At 44.1% G+C, this 14,884-nt stretch overlaps 1 protein-coding gene across 15 annotated transcripts in view; it reads left to right on the top strand.

The window, feature by feature from the left end:
* MAPK8IP3 (mitogen-activated protein kinase 8 interacting protein 3) overlaps positions 1-14,884 on the top strand; it is a 70,366-nt gene that overhangs the window by 32,335 nt on the left and 23,147 nt on the right. For 5 of the 15 annotated variants that reach the window (XM_087729377.1, XM_087729369.1, XM_087729375.1 and 2 more), the window contains 7 exons: positions 2,040-2,057; positions 5,179-5,236; positions 6,685-6,837; positions 7,766-7,847; positions 10,214-10,365; positions 11,642-11,698; positions 12,632-12,802. In XM_087729377.1, coding sequence (XP_087585503.1) covers positions 2,040-2,057; positions 5,179-5,236; positions 6,685-6,837; positions 7,766-7,847; positions 10,214-10,365; positions 11,642-11,698; positions 12,632-12,802 — 691 coding nt within the window. The remainder of the gene's footprint in view (positions 1-2,039; positions 2,058-5,178; positions 5,237-6,684; positions 6,838-7,765; positions 7,848-10,213; positions 10,366-11,641; positions 11,699-12,631; positions 12,803-14,884) is intronic. The other 10 variants (XM_087729378.1, XM_087729372.1, XM_087729376.1 and 7 more) reach the window with 5 other exon arrangements.

Here is a 14,884-nt window from a genome sequence, read left to right as displayed (position 1 = left end):
CCACATGACCACGGAGATGTCTTCGGGCAACGCTGGCTCTTCGGTTTTGAAACGGAGATGAGCACCGCCCCCTAGAGTCAGGAACAACTAGCACATATGTGCGAGGGGAAACTTTACCTTTATGTTTTAATGCTACAGAAGTCGGCCTGCATCCCCAGGGTTGGACCCGAGATATTTTATGCCCTTTAATCCTATTTCATTTGCTTTTGAGAATGATTGAATAAGTAATGAAGATCTTCAATTTGGTTGCAGCCGATGAAAAGGCACAGTTTGATTTCGATGGTTCATTCCCCCAAACTTTTTGTTGGTTTGTTTGTTACTTGTGTATCTTGCCTAGGACAGGCACAGAAATTTTGTTCAATAGGAGAAAAGGTTCTTGCTGTTATAACATTAAAAACAGGGTCCTAGAGCAACAGCATTCTTCATCTGCTATGTTCCAGTTCAGAGAGGCGGACTTAAGGATACCATGGGATGGATCCCCAAATTCCTTATTCCCTGAATGCAATGAGCTCTTCCCAAAACCTCCCTCTCATTCTTTCAAAAAGAAAGAATATTTGGATCTAACCCACAAACACAGGGTATCTGATTTTGATTCGGGTTTCTTTAGAATCCTTTAGATAACACTTTAGAAGAGAATATTTGTAGCTCAAGGTTGTAGCTCAAGGTTGAACTAAGGAGTCCTCAGTGCCCTCCGAGATTGGTTTTTTTCTTGCAGATGTTTCATTACCCAATGTGAAGGATGGTGCCCATGAAGGGAAAACTGTTGTGACCCACCAGCGACCAGCAGAGCTGGCAGCAGAATCAGACAGTGAGGAGGGTTGGGGAGGAACCTGGGCCAGTCCTGGAGTCTGGGGAAGGCTCCGATGAGGGCTCTGTGTCGAAGGCAGAGAGGGGGCCAGAGCCGTATGCCAGTTATCAGCTGCCTTCAGAGTCAGACAGCAGTGGGGCAGAAGAACAGCTGGAGCCTGTTTCCAGTGTGTGCATGAGCAGAGTTGCCAGACGAAGGGAACAGCTAAGGAACAGGGGTCGACTTGGGAGCAAGGCCACAGGTGGATGAATGGCCCCTCCCAGAGGAAATAAAAGAGGAGAGAAAGGGGAGTGGAGTTTGCAGGACACAATTAGTTCACTTAATTGGTTTGTGACTCTCCGAGACTCCTTGCCAAGTTTTGCAGATATCGGCCTGGCAGCTCTCCAAGCCAGACAAGGTCTGTGACTTTAAATCCTCCCTCGGAAGACTTTGCTGGATGTGAATGAGCAGAATTCACAGTAAATGAATACAAGGGGTTTTTCTCGGGACAAGGAGTTTGCTTCATGCTCTTGGGAAGGCTAGATCAGAACAAAAACTGGGTTGATGGACTACAGCAAAACAGCAATTTTCCAGGAAAGGGGGAGCACAGTCCAGAGAGGGGATGAGACAAGAGGCAGCACAGCCTGGGGCTGGGTAGGAGACAGGAAGAGGATTAGAATAGCCATTCAAAGTGAAGATGTTATCTAGTTGGATAATGAAACATCTGCAAGAAAACAACCAAGTTCAGAGAGCACCAAGGACTCCACACAGACAACCCTTTATTTACCAAAGGAGGAGAAGGTTTTGGGGATAGACGTACTTTTGAAATCGGAAGAAAAGGGTGCTCTTTCAAGCTTTTGAGCCAGAAGTTATATTCTTCTGGAACTTCTCTAAGGCTGTATTTTGTCCTATCGCATCTGGACAAGCCGAAAGGTGGTTGTTACTCAGGTGGCGAGAACAATGATGTCCTCAGGAGTTGCCACTTGATTGGTTTTCACTCAAGAAGCAGGTCCTTCTGCTAGCTGGATCAGACTGGTGAAGAATTGCCTTGCTGTCATGTAAATGATTTTTTTCCCCCATACACATACGTGCTAAGATGGTTATCACCATTTGCTGACTTGTATTTAATGGCTGCTTTTTTCTCTCTCTCCCTGCCCTCCCCTTCCCCTTCCCCCCCTTTTTTTTCTCTCCTGTATCTCTTCCCCTCTGGATCCTTTGCTCCCTCTTCTCTCATATGCAATGACTTTCATAGTACGGGATGATTTCTTTGGTAAGGCGAAAGCCAGTTTTAAAACCTATGGGTGTTCCCCTTTTTCTTTCACTTGGCATCTCTTCATCCTTTTTTTGTCTTCTTTCTGGGATCCATTGGGACTTGGTTTATGTTTTTTTGTATTGATTCCTGTGATGGTAATGAAGGTGCTTTTTTCCTTGAGAAGCAGATCTTCTTCAGTTGCCATCATCTAGGAGCTATTATTGTCCTTTCCTCTTCTCTTGGGACTTAGGGGATTACCCACTTTGATGTTTCAAGCAGCTTCCAAGAGGGAGCCATTAAATGGGTCCTTCCCCCTTCCATTTCTGTCTTTTGGGAACTCTGCTCCTGGAGCAAGCTGATGGGAAGATCAGTCTTAAGCAGCCCACTTCCTTTGCAGTTCGTTGGGCAGTTTTTCCTGACTCGTGCACCAAACTTGCCTTTTCAAAATCACACATTTCAGAAAAATAATGTGGGTGGGGAAAAAAAGAGGCTTTCCCCAAATTGCTAATTTTGTGTACGTAGAGATGTTCTATCATAGCTTCTTTCCACCGCCAGTTTGAAACTGCTTCGGGTCATTTTCATTGCAGATCTTTTTTTTTTTTTCCAAAAAAGGAAAAAAGAATATTCAAATATAAGGCAATTCTAAGAGTTCTACTCAGAGATGACCAGATGATTCTTGGTGCGGCAAGCTGAGATTTCCGACTCCTATTTGTTTAGTGTTATTACTGATTAAAAGCTCGTCTTTCTATTCTAAATTGGAGAAGGTCGTATCTAAAGAAACTTGCGTTCAAAATCTGCCTTAAATATCATGATTGGATGGCATGGACCAAGTCTCCTATTCTTACAAGAGACCCCATTGTAGAATGTAGAATTCTTTATTGGCCAAGTGTGATTGGACACACAAGGAATTTGTCTTTGGCTTCCTTTAGGCTCACCTTTTCTCTCTGAATGTTCAAGGAGTGCTAGAATAAACAGTAAACGCATCATACCTGGACTCTTTCACTAGCCAGATTGAACTCAGAAGGAAAAGGGCAAGACCAGGAGCAGTTCCTTGTTAATGTCCCCCAAAGATTTAGTTCTTGGTTATGCCCTGCGAAGCTCCATGCAGATCAAATGCTGCCTGAAACATCAAAAGGGACTAACCTCTTCATGTCCTCTCAACACAACTGCAGCTGCTTTTCCATTCTCCCTGGGAAGTGGGCATTCCTCTGCCATCTCTAACTCATCTCCATCTGATTGTGGGAAGAAGGTCTGTGCACTGCCCCGGTGTGTTGTGATGTGTTCTCACTTCTTATGTATGCTCCCATGATTCTCTTGTTAACTTTTCATTTGTCCTGAGTGTGCATTTGTCCCATGAAAGAAACCTAAACAGACTCCGCATTTTTTTTTTTAAAAAAAAGTTTATTTTTCCTACGCAGTGTGAAGTAGAAGAGAGTTTGGATGCTGGCAGAGGTTGGCTCTGTATTGAACTTTAGAAGACCTCTTCTTTTAAACATCTGGAATTGGGACGGCATGATTCAAAGTAGTACCACTTCCATTTTGTGAAGGAAGAAATCGGTTTCTTCTCTGTTAAGGTCTCAGGGCTTTGAAGTGAACGCTGCCCTACAAAGAATGAACTTCAATGCAATTGAATTGGCTGCAAGGATAGGAACCTCCACAGGAAGCTTTTGTTTGTAGAACTTGCCTTAGATGAAGCTTAGGGAATTCCAAGGCCACCAAATGACTCTTCCATCTGTTGAGGTCCATCTAATTCAGAGGTAGCATCTCAGTTTATTCAAACCCTTGGGAGAGAAAGGTTGTTATTGGTGGAAAAACCCTTCAAAATTCTCAAAAACGAAAGACTGCCATGTTTGGAATGCACTTGTGGAATTCCTTCTGTCAGTACTGTATATACCTCTAGATTTCAAGAAAAAGCGATTCAATATCATGAGAATACAGATCTTTCAGGGGCCTTGATAAATTGAGCAGTTGTTCTCCGGTTGAATGAACGTTTTATGTCAACAAAGTATTAGGTTAAAAAAAGAGCCAGGTGAAAGTTAGAAGAACCTGAAGGCCTTCTAATAGTTGGACCAATTTAGCAATGACATGCTGAAGTAGAAATATGAGATCCCCTTCAGGTTGAGCATAGGTTTGGTGGACTTCATGGCCACCTTCATGTACATTTCTTGGGGAAAGTATGGAAATGAGAGATGATTGTACTATTAAGAACTTTTCTTGCTTTCTCAGTCTAGCCTATCTGCCAGAATTTCTTTCCGTGTATTTCTGATCTAGAGGCAAACCAGGACCAATCCCAATTAGTATTTTTTTTAAATTCAGCCAAGGTTGGCAATGTGTTTTGACCTGTGAAGAAGGCAAATTAAGGTTCCCTTGATATAAGCTCTTGATAACTTCACAGACAAATTGCTACTTGTTCTTGCCAACAATATGATGGTGATTTGCCGCTGCTCTTGTTTTTCTGGCAAGCTTTTTTGGACTTCCCAGCCTGGCTCATAGTCCTTGATTCCTTAGTGGTTTTCTGTCCAAAGAATGGCCAGACCAAGGATGCATAGCTTCCCATCCCGTGATCACCAAAGGGGTTGCCATTGGCTGCTAAGCTCCAAAGGAAATTTTTAATACAATTATTCCTTGTTTGCATCAACTTTCCTTGAAGAGTAAACTTATCTAGTCATTTTCTCCTTTAAAAAAATATTGCACCAATTCTGTTAAACACTTTAGACTGTGAATGATGCTCAGTTTGCTTCTGGGCTAAACAAGAAAATGAACCCAGAGTTACTGAATTTTGTGTGTTGACCTCTGCCCCATTCTGCCTTTGCAGAACCATGGTTCTTTAAATCCAGAGTGAAAACAACCCAGTGTAGTTTGAACTTGTCCTTAGCTAGACTTTTTTTTTTAAAGACAGTTATTTAGAGTATAGGCAGCAAACCTGCGGTCCAGCATTTCATGCCCCCCCAAATAATCTTCCACCTTACCTTCCGAAGGAAGTTTTGGGATGAATGGAACTTATCTTCTGATACCATTCCTTCCATTCTTTGTAACTAATGAGAAGCTTTTGAACAAGAAAATTATTTCTTTTCTTTTTGCCAAAATGTATGTGTCAACATTTGTACGGCTTTTATTTTTTTTCCCCCACCTCCCCCAGGAATGGGCAAAGAAGTGGGGAATCTCTTGATGGAGAATACGCAGCTGCTAGAGACCAAGTAAGACTTCTCCCTTTCCTGCTTCCTTGTGACTTTAGCATGAGTTCCTAGTTGACGAGGTGCTGCGTGTGTTGGTTTTGTTCAGTTTATCTCGTCCTTGATTGCTCCATTCTGTTGACATCTTTGCCCAATGGGGTTTAGCAGCTTTTTTGACCCAACCTACCCAATCAATTGGCAAAGGCAGAAATGAAGAACATCTTTAGCCCATACCACGGTCTTTGTTATTCCTGTGGCCCCAGATATTGGTGGACTCCCAACGCCCATAGCCAGGTTGGGAAGGAGGATAGCTGACAATAGCTGATCTTCCTCATCTGTCAATTGGCAGGCTTCAATCTAGGAAGCACTCTCCGACACTCACTCAACAGCTGTTTAACAACTTTGACATCAGCACACAGTGGAAAGCCAAATGGGCTGCTGAACGCCCAGGTACAGGCAGTTATATAGATGACCCTACACAAAAGGTGCCGAGTTTTGACCTTCCTCACCAGCTTTGGTCAACTCTGAACAGGATCCGCACCCAGCATGGTGTCTACCAGGACCCATTGTTCAAGTGGGGTTTTGTCTCTATCCCTTAGTGTGACTTTGGTGCTCCTCGACAAAATATCCACCACATTGTGTCCCAATGTCCATCAAGAGCTTAGACTGGCCCAATGTCTGATTTTTTTTTCAACCTAGAACACTCTGTCCTTGAATTGCTGGGTGGACTGGACATTAACATTTGAGCTACTATAAGTCCATGTACTTGCCATACGCTAAATAAATAAATCTTAATAATATTTGCCATACTAGCATATAATAAATATTATAAATCATAAATATAAGGGATGCAGTGGCTCAGTGGCTAAGACACTGAGCTTCTCGATCAAAAGGTCATCAGTTCAGGTTCGAATCCCTAGCACCACGTAACAGAGTGAGCTCCCGTTACTTGTCCCAGCTTCTGCCAACCTAGCAGTTCAAAAGCACGTAAAAAATGCAAGTAAGAAAATAGGGACCGCCTTTGGTGGGAAGGTAACGGCGCTTTGTGCACCCTTGGCATTTAGTCATGCCGGCCACATGATACGGAGACGTCTTCGGGCAGCGCTGGCTCTTCGGCTTTGAAACGGAGATGAGCACCACCCCCTAGAGTCTGGAATGACTAGCACATATGTGCGAGGGGAACCTTTACCTTTTAAATAAATAAATAGCTGACAATTTAGTAACCTGGTTAAGAAAGACTGGAGTCTGTTCATTTCCGTAGCATTGATAGCTTGGGACAAAGGGAATCCAACTAATTAAGATTCAGGATTTAGTTTAAATACCTTATGCTTTATCTATGACTTTCCACGATATCCCATTGTTTCCTTATGTTACCGATCGACATTTTTTTCCTAAAAGTGTTTCCTATGATGCTAGCCATAGTCTCGGGCTGAATATATTTCTGTTTCTTTCTATGACTTGCCGTGCTGTAGAAATGCTTTGAATATTGTGAAGAATGACTTAATTGCAAAAGTGGACCAGCTTACCGGAGAACAGGAGGTGTTGAAAGGAGAGCTGGAAGCAGCGAAGCAGGCAAAATCCAAGATGGAAGCCCGCATCAAGGAACTGGAGGAAGAGCTTAAAAAGTGAGTGTGCCATCTGCAAACTCGATTTCATTGAGGGCCTCATTGGGGTTGTGTTTGACCTTGGGGGGAGGCCTGGATAGGTGTGGCCGGGATGGGCGTGGCTGGGGTGGGCATGGCCAGCTCAAAGTCACTCAGGTTGGGGGGCACCTGTGGTGGCCAAGTGCCAAGGCAGGACTTCCCTCAGACCTTCCCTCACTCTCATTATTTCCTTCCTTCCTTCCTTTATCTGTTAGCAAGCACGTGAAATAAGTCTAATTTCCTAAGAGACACTTCCTGTCTTCCGACTATTCTCAAGACGATGCAAAGACGTCTACTAATTTTTCTTAAATTTGGGGGACAGGAAAGAAACCAGCCTATCTGATGATTGGAAATAGTTTTTTTTTCCTGTTCTGCCTTTGTGTAACCTCTGGACTTGTTTCAGTGGTGGGTTTCAAAAAATTTTGGAACCTACTCGTGGGTGTGGCCTCCTTTGTGGGAGTGGCTTGCCGGCTATGTGACCTGGTGGGAGGGGCTTGCCGGCCATGTGTTTTCTTTCTCTCTCTCTCTCTCCTTCCTTTTGTCTCTCTGTCCCTTTTTTCTTTTTTTCTTTCATCTCTCTCTCACTCTTTTTTATTATTTATTTATTTCTTCCTTTCTTTCTTTCTCTCTCTCTCTCTCTCTCTCTCTCTCTCTCTCTCTCTCTCTCTGTGTCAGTCAGTCTGTCTCTCTCTCTTTTTCGCTGTGTGTGTATGTGTGTGTGTGTGTCAGTGGTGGGTTTCAAAATTTTTTGGAATCTCTTCTGTAGGTGTGGCCTGCTTTCCTGGTCCACTGGTGGAACCTCTTCTAACCGATTCAGTAGATTTGACGAACCAGTTCTACCGAATAGGTGCGAACTGGTAGGAACCCACCTCTGACTTGTTTCATAAATTTCATTCTTCTTCCCCTCCAGAGTGAAATCGGAGGTGATCGTTGCCCGCCGAGAACCCAAAGAAGAGGTGGAGGATGTAAGCGGCTATCTCTGTACAGAATTGGTATATTACATTATTAAAATGCCTAGGGAATGAGGGGATTTGGGGGAGGGAGGGTCTTTATTTTCCATTTCCTTGAATAATGACCCTGGAATTATGATGTCACTGCGCATGTACATGGGAGCATTGCCATATCCATAGTCACTGTGGTGGAGTGTAGTCTCATGATGATGAGAATTGGTAACTGGTCAACCAGTCATTCCTGAATGACATTCACTGTATAGGTTGAGTGTATTGAAAACACCAGGAAGACTCCCTCTAGAACAGGGGTGTCAAACTCATGGCCCATGCACCAGATCTGGCTTGCAGGGTGTTTTGATCTGGCCTGCAGGGTGTTTTGATTTGGCCCGCAGGGTGTTTTGATCTGGCATGCAGAGTGTTTTGATCTGGCCTGCAGGGCTGCCGTAGAAACAATGAAAACGGAGTTTGCGAGGGCCGCGTGCGTTCCTCCCGGGCTCCATTTTCGCTGGCAGAGGGTTGCAGGAGGCCATCACTGTCGAAAATGGAGCTCGGGAGCCTGTTTTCGCCGGCAGAGTTTTTGGGCTGCCGCAGGAGCCCCGACCCGAGTGATGTTGAACTGGCCACACCCACCCTGGCCGTGCCTACCCTGCCCCCCCCCAAAGTCACACACAATCCTGATGTGGCCTTCAATGAAATCGAGCTGAACACCCCTGTTCTAGAAAAGCTGAATAGTAGTTAAAGGAGGGTGTTTTAAAAGTTAATCCTTCCTCCTCCTCTTCTTTGTTTTTTGGGTCTCATACTGCCTCCTGCAGAAGAGTCAGTGGCTTTACAAAAACACCAACAATATATGTGAAATAGTTGTAAACTGCATGCACCATAATGTAATATCCAATTCACACAACCTATGAATGCCCTAAGAAGGCTGGATTTAATTTTGTGTACTAATAGCATGTTTCTTCGGTCTTCTCTTTAACATGGTTATTTTCTACCCACATGTATGCATTTTTTCTTTTTCTGATGCAAAATTATCTCCAATATCTCACCTGTGATGGAATAAGAAGACATAATAAGTGCTAAGTTGCAAGCGCTTATAAAACAATCATGCTACTCTCGCCTCGACCCTTGATCAGACCAAACTGTGAAATTGTTTTTAGATATTTCAACATTTGAATATAATGCATGGATAAGAATGAGCATATGATACAGGAGGGGACCTGAGCTGCATCTAAGCCATAGCTGTATAGAAATTAAGGTCCTTATTTCTATCACAGTTAAGATCCTTCTGTCTACTGCTTTAAACAGTCTTTCCTTCAGCATTTCATCCCATTTCCCCCAAAGTATCCCTCCTCTGTGTTTAAAGCTGTTCGGTGGGTAGATTTAACTTAATTTAATTTGAACCCACTAACTCTTACTAATATCTGAAGACAGGAAATTAAGCCTGGATGTTAATATTAGCTTGCAGAAGAATCTGTTAAGTAGGTTGGTGCAAAATATTCCATTCCATGGATTTTGAGAACATTCTGTTTCTTCTTAAGATTTTGCTGAGCTGATGGTTCTTGGTTGGGCTAGTAGGAATTATGTCGAGAAAATTTCCTTCCATAAAACCGCTGGACCTCTTTTTAAACAACCTGATTGGTGTGGTCTAGAGGAGGAAACAGAATCTGCCAAAGTCTCCTGAAATATTTTTGTCTCTAAAATAAAAAAAATGGTCGCCAACACCCTGTTTCCCCAAAAATAAGACCTTCCTGGATAATAAGCCCCATTGGGCTTTTGAGTGCATGCACTAAAATAAACCCTCAGCCAAAAATAAGCCCTCCCCGAAAAGATTTAAATGCAAATGCAGGAAGCCGGTCCCACCATTTCCTCTGGTTGCTTGCCCCACAAACAACACGAGGTAAGGAGGCAAGGTTGGAGGGGGCAAAAGTGAGGGGAAACATGCCACATGTACCCCACATGCCCTTACTTGATGGCTTTCCTGAAACCCTAGCCACCGCGCCACTTCTATCACACTAATGACCACGGCAAAAAGAGGGGCAGGCCCAGCGACGTGCAACACAGCAGCAGCCATGAGGTGACTTGCCGCCTCCTGCACCTCAAAAATAATAAGACACCCCCCCCCAAAAAAATAAGGCCAAACACTTATTTCGGGGGTCAAAAGAAAATTAGACCCTGTCTTATTTTTGGGGAAACACGATAGATAAACATTTCTGCCTCGTAGTTAAATTTGTAGTTAAATAAATGCTAGTTTCTTCCGAATAGGTTTGGAGCAAATTTTCAGAACCTACAAGTAATAATCCGTTCCTGGGAGGGTGGGATTAAGAGAAAAGTCAAAGGGAACTGATGTTTTTTAACTTCCTTCTTTGGTGTTGTACTAATCTCCTTCCCCTTCCATTTCCCGTGGGTTGAAGTCCTCCTCCTCCCCCCTGCAGGACAACATCCCCATTGCTCAGAGACGGCGCTTCACCCGGGTGGAGATGGCTCGTGTCCTGATGGAACGCAACCAGTACAAAGAAAGGTTGATGGAACTGCAGGAGGCTGTCCGGTGGACGGAGATGATCAGGTGAGCATGAGCCTCTCCGGTTGCAGTATTAGAGGTGGGTGAGGTTTTTTTTTAAAAAAAAAAAGTTAATGGCGGTATTGCAGGATAACTTTGCTCACTGCCAGGAGTTTGATTCTGACCAGCTCAAGATTGACTCAGCCTTCCATCCTTCCCAGGTCGATAAAATGAGGACCCAGATTGTTGGGGGGCAAGAGGCTGACCTCTTAGAGAGGGCTGTAGGGCACCATGAAGCAGTATATAAGTCTAAGTGCTATTGCTCTTACTTACTTACTCCCTCCCTCCCTCCCTTCTATGGTGCGCAGTGGTTAGAATGCAGCATTGCAGACTTAAGTCTGCCCACTCCCATGAGTTCAATCCTGACTGGCTCAAGGTTGACTCAGCCTTCCATCCTTCCGAGGTCAATAAATTTTTGGAGGCAATATGCTGACTCAGTGAAACTGCTTAGAGAGAGCTGTAAAAGCCCTGTGAAGTGGTATATAAGTCTAGGTGCTAGTGCTATACACATTGCACTGATTTGTATCTGAAGCAAGCAGTGGCTTCCATAACTGCCGAAACTGAGCTACAAGTATTTCTTATCCTTACAACCACGATTGGGTCCAGAGCTTTCATGGCTAAGCATGGTGATTGTTAAATGAGCCTCGTCTGATTTTACGACCTCCTTTGTAAGTGAATCACTGCAGTGGTTAAGTGAATTATGCCATCATTAATCAAGTTCGGCTTCCCCCATTGATTTGGCTTGTCAGAAGCTGTCTGGGAAAGTTGCAAATAGAAAGTAGCATTTGTGGGGATATAGACTTCTTAGTTGGTCAAGCTGTGCTACGTTGGGGGCTGTGACTAGTCAGCGGGTAGCCATAGGTAAACTTTCATCAATAAGGTGAAACACAACATACAGATGATATAATTCAGCAGAGAATGATGCCAAACTGGGCTCTTGTCCCAATTTTCTCCTTTTTGATCCTCTACTTCAGTGTTTCTCCACTTTGGCAACTTTAAGATGGGTGGAATTCAATTCCCAAAATTCCCCAGCCAGTAAAGTTGCCAAGTTTTTGAGAAACACTGTTGTACTTGGAGAGGAGATGTTTTACACCTGCACATCTAGTGAGGCTACCTCCTTCTTTTAGGCAAGGCATTTAAAGGAATAAATAGCAGCGGGAAGGGTCATTGTGACCACCAGAAAATCAGCTGAATGTGTGACTCTACCCAGTGAGGGAAGGATAGGCAATACCTCTTTTTGCCATCTGCCATTTCTGAATCTTCCATTTCTGTTCATCTGCAGAGCCTCCCGAGAACATCCTTCCGTTCAAGAGAAGAAAAAATCCACCATTTGGCAATTGTAAGTAGCAGTGCTTACTTGTGAGATGTTCAGCAAAGAGATTCGGGTGCGTAGGATATTCTTGCAGTATAGTATCCAAATTATTTGGCATTTATAATCTGTAAAGGCAGCTGTCAATTCGCAAAGCATCCCTTGCCTGCTTTAGAGTTGCCATAGAAAAGGAGGGATGGGAAACCAATGAAATGGCACAGCAGCAAAAGACAGGTGCACATTCCAGACTTACCTCTCTCAAAGCTGTATCCCAGGGTTACTTACAGCGGCTGGAGGGGAGTGGTCTCTACAACCCGTGAAATTGCCCCATTGGCGAATGTGATTAATGACTCACCTTGGGTGGAGGGGGACACAGGGTCATGACTGGGGCTCTGTAAATTATGTGGGGTCAGCTGCCTTCTCTTGGGTAATTGCAGACATAAGCGCCTAATAAATAACTGGATTTCTTTTGAAGCTTGGCTCGAGGCTCATGATTTAATTAAGGCATCCCTTAAAACCCTGACAGCAGCCTTTTTTTTTGCAAATGGCTCCCTGAATAGCATTGGGGAGAAGCCTCAGGCTTTGCTCTCCTAAGGAGGGTTCTAACAACCTTTATGTAGGCATATAATAAAGACTGAGGAGGAATGACGTCAAGTGCAAATCATCTTCTCTTATTGATAATGGGTTAGGTTCTCTGCTTATTTTGAGTATACACAGTTAATAAACCAAAGATTCGCACAGGTCAGTTTTCGTGGATGGTTATTTCCTAGTTTGCATTTAAAATACAGGTGCTAATTTAAGACAGCATCTGCCAATGCCTAAGCAAGCAAGTTGGGAAGCTTCCTTGAAGAGCTTCAAAGAAGACCTACACTGCCCAAGCCCTGTTTTGAGCAGGGAATGTGCCAGATTTGGAATTCATAACACCTTGCCTTTATTCTGTCTGCATTCTCTCTCCCTCCCCAGCTTCAGCCGATTGTTCAGTTCCTCCTCCAGCCCTCCACCAGCAAAAAGGAGCTACCCATCAGTCAACATCCACTACAAATCTCCCACAGCAGCTGGATTAAGCCAGCGTCGCAGTCACACCCTGTGTCAAATCTCTGCTGGGAACCGAACTCTTGAGTTTTTCCCAGATGAGTAAGTTTGGCTCCTTAGCAGTTGGGGGCTTTTGTAGAAGAACTGAGTTAAACTAGGGTAGCAAAAAAAAAAAAAAACCAGGAGGAGTCTGATACCGTATTTCCCCGAAAATAGGACCAGGTTTTATATTAAGTTTTGCTCCAAAAGACACATTAGAGTTTATTTTCTGGTTAGAGCTTTATTTGGTGGGGGAAATACGGTACCAAATGGGTCCACCTAGCTGATGATCTTAATTGGGGCTTATATTCGCGGTAGGGCTTTTATTAAGTGCATGCTGGGGCTTATTTTCCAGTTGGGTCTTATTTTGGGAAAAATACGATAGCATAATTTATGCCCACCGTGTTTCCCCCAAAATAAGACAGGGTCTTATTTATGCCCACCGTGTTTTCCCCAAAATAAGACAGGGTCTTATTTTCGTTTGACCCTCGAAATAAGCTTGATCTTATTTTCGGGGCAGTCTTATTATTTTGGAGGTGCAGGAGCCCCTTGACCTTGGCCCGCGGCTTGTGGATCACCTTGTTAGGAATATAATTCTAACGGTTGGGTTGGCAATATATAAATCATGTAACAATGTTGTATCTGCTTCCTTAAGTCATACTGTAAAATGTGATTGGTTGCTGTTTTTCCTCAATCGGCCATAAGAGGGAGCCAGAAGGACTGTTAGCTCTCTCTCTGTTCGTTAGATGCTGGGCTGACCTGATCTGAGTGCCGTGAGCTATTGTAAGCTATGCACCTATCAGCAAACTTTGTGTAATAGCAGATTTTCAGCAATGCAATGAATGGGCGTTGTGTATAAGGGAGGGCCGGAAGTTCTGTCTCTATTTCTGGCACACTCTTGCCAGCCCTAGCATTGCTGGGCCTGCTGCTCTTTTTGCGGCTGCCACTAAGAGAAGGGGCGCGGTAGCTAGGATTTGTGGGAGTGGCCTCCATGAGGCTGTTCCGCGTGGATGGCAGTGCATGTAGGGCACATGCAGTAGTGGGTTGCAGGTGGTATGCCCTGGTACGGGCGTACCGGTGCCTGCCGGGAGCACCGGGTACCGTTCTGGTACGGTGCTTGGAGGGCCCACCTGCCCTCCCACCCTCCTTACCTGTATGTGAGCTCTTTGGCACTTCCACGTCCATGGGATGGACGGCAGGCACCGTTGCACTGTACCGATTGCACCAGGATCCAGAACCCGCCACTGGGTGCATGGGGCATATTCCCCCCTTCCTTCTCAAGGAAATGGCATGGACCGGCTGCGTTTAAATATTTTTTTGGGGTGGGGGGCTTATTTTAGCACATACTCTCAAAAGCCTGATTGGACTTATTATCCGGGGAAGTTTTATTTTGGGGAGTGGTGTCAATTAAAAAACAAACTTTCACATAATTCGTAAAGCTTAGGTTTTTTAATAATATTTGTTTGATTGGAAAATAGGTTCTTCCAACCTCATGCTGTTTTTGAGAATTCATGCTGATAGGATGTCAGCAGAGCTTGCCTGTTCCACAGTTGGCTAGAAGCCCACTGTTGGAGATTGTTCATTATGGTTTATTATATGCTATTAAACAAATAAACATCACCCACTTCCTCCTATTAGATTTAAGTGCAGAACAGAACATTTAAAAAGAGGGAAAAAAGCTAATTTTTCTTACTAATATTGCATTTAGATAATGTACACAGAGGAATAGGTTTGCAAAGAAGAGAGGAAATTTTATCTAGTCCCAAATAATATTTGTTTTTTGTTTGTTTGTTTGTCTGTCTGTCAAACCGTGTACAAAATAACAAGCATGGGTATGAACATAAACACGAACAAAGGAAGTAAATAGAGATAAACGGGGATAGTAAAACAGGGACGGTAGGCACGCTTGTGCGTTTATGCACGACCCCTTTATGGACCTCTCAGGAATGGGGTGAGGTCCACGATATGCATGAAAGGCATAGATCCGTGATGGTGAACTTATGGCACGCATACCAGAGGTGGCATGCAGAGTCACACATGCCGTCGCCAACTGCTCTCCAGGTTTCCGGCGTGTGCCAGCTGGTCTTCATGTGCACCAGAGCAACAGAAACCTGACGTCCAGCTGGCCAGCACACACATGCACAC

Source organism: Thamnophis sirtalis, unplaced genomic scaffold, assembly GCF_051295495.1.
Source record: "Thamnophis sirtalis isolate CommonGarterSnake01/CBP01778 unplaced genomic scaffold, rThaSir2_p1.2 scaffold_14, whole genome shotgun sequence".
NCBI classification, from domain to species: Eukaryota; Metazoa; Chordata; class Lepidosauria; order Squamata; family Natricidae; genus Thamnophis; species Thamnophis sirtalis.
The sequence above is the reverse complement of the archived record's forward strand: the minus strand, read 5'-3'. Positions and strand labels throughout refer to the sequence as shown.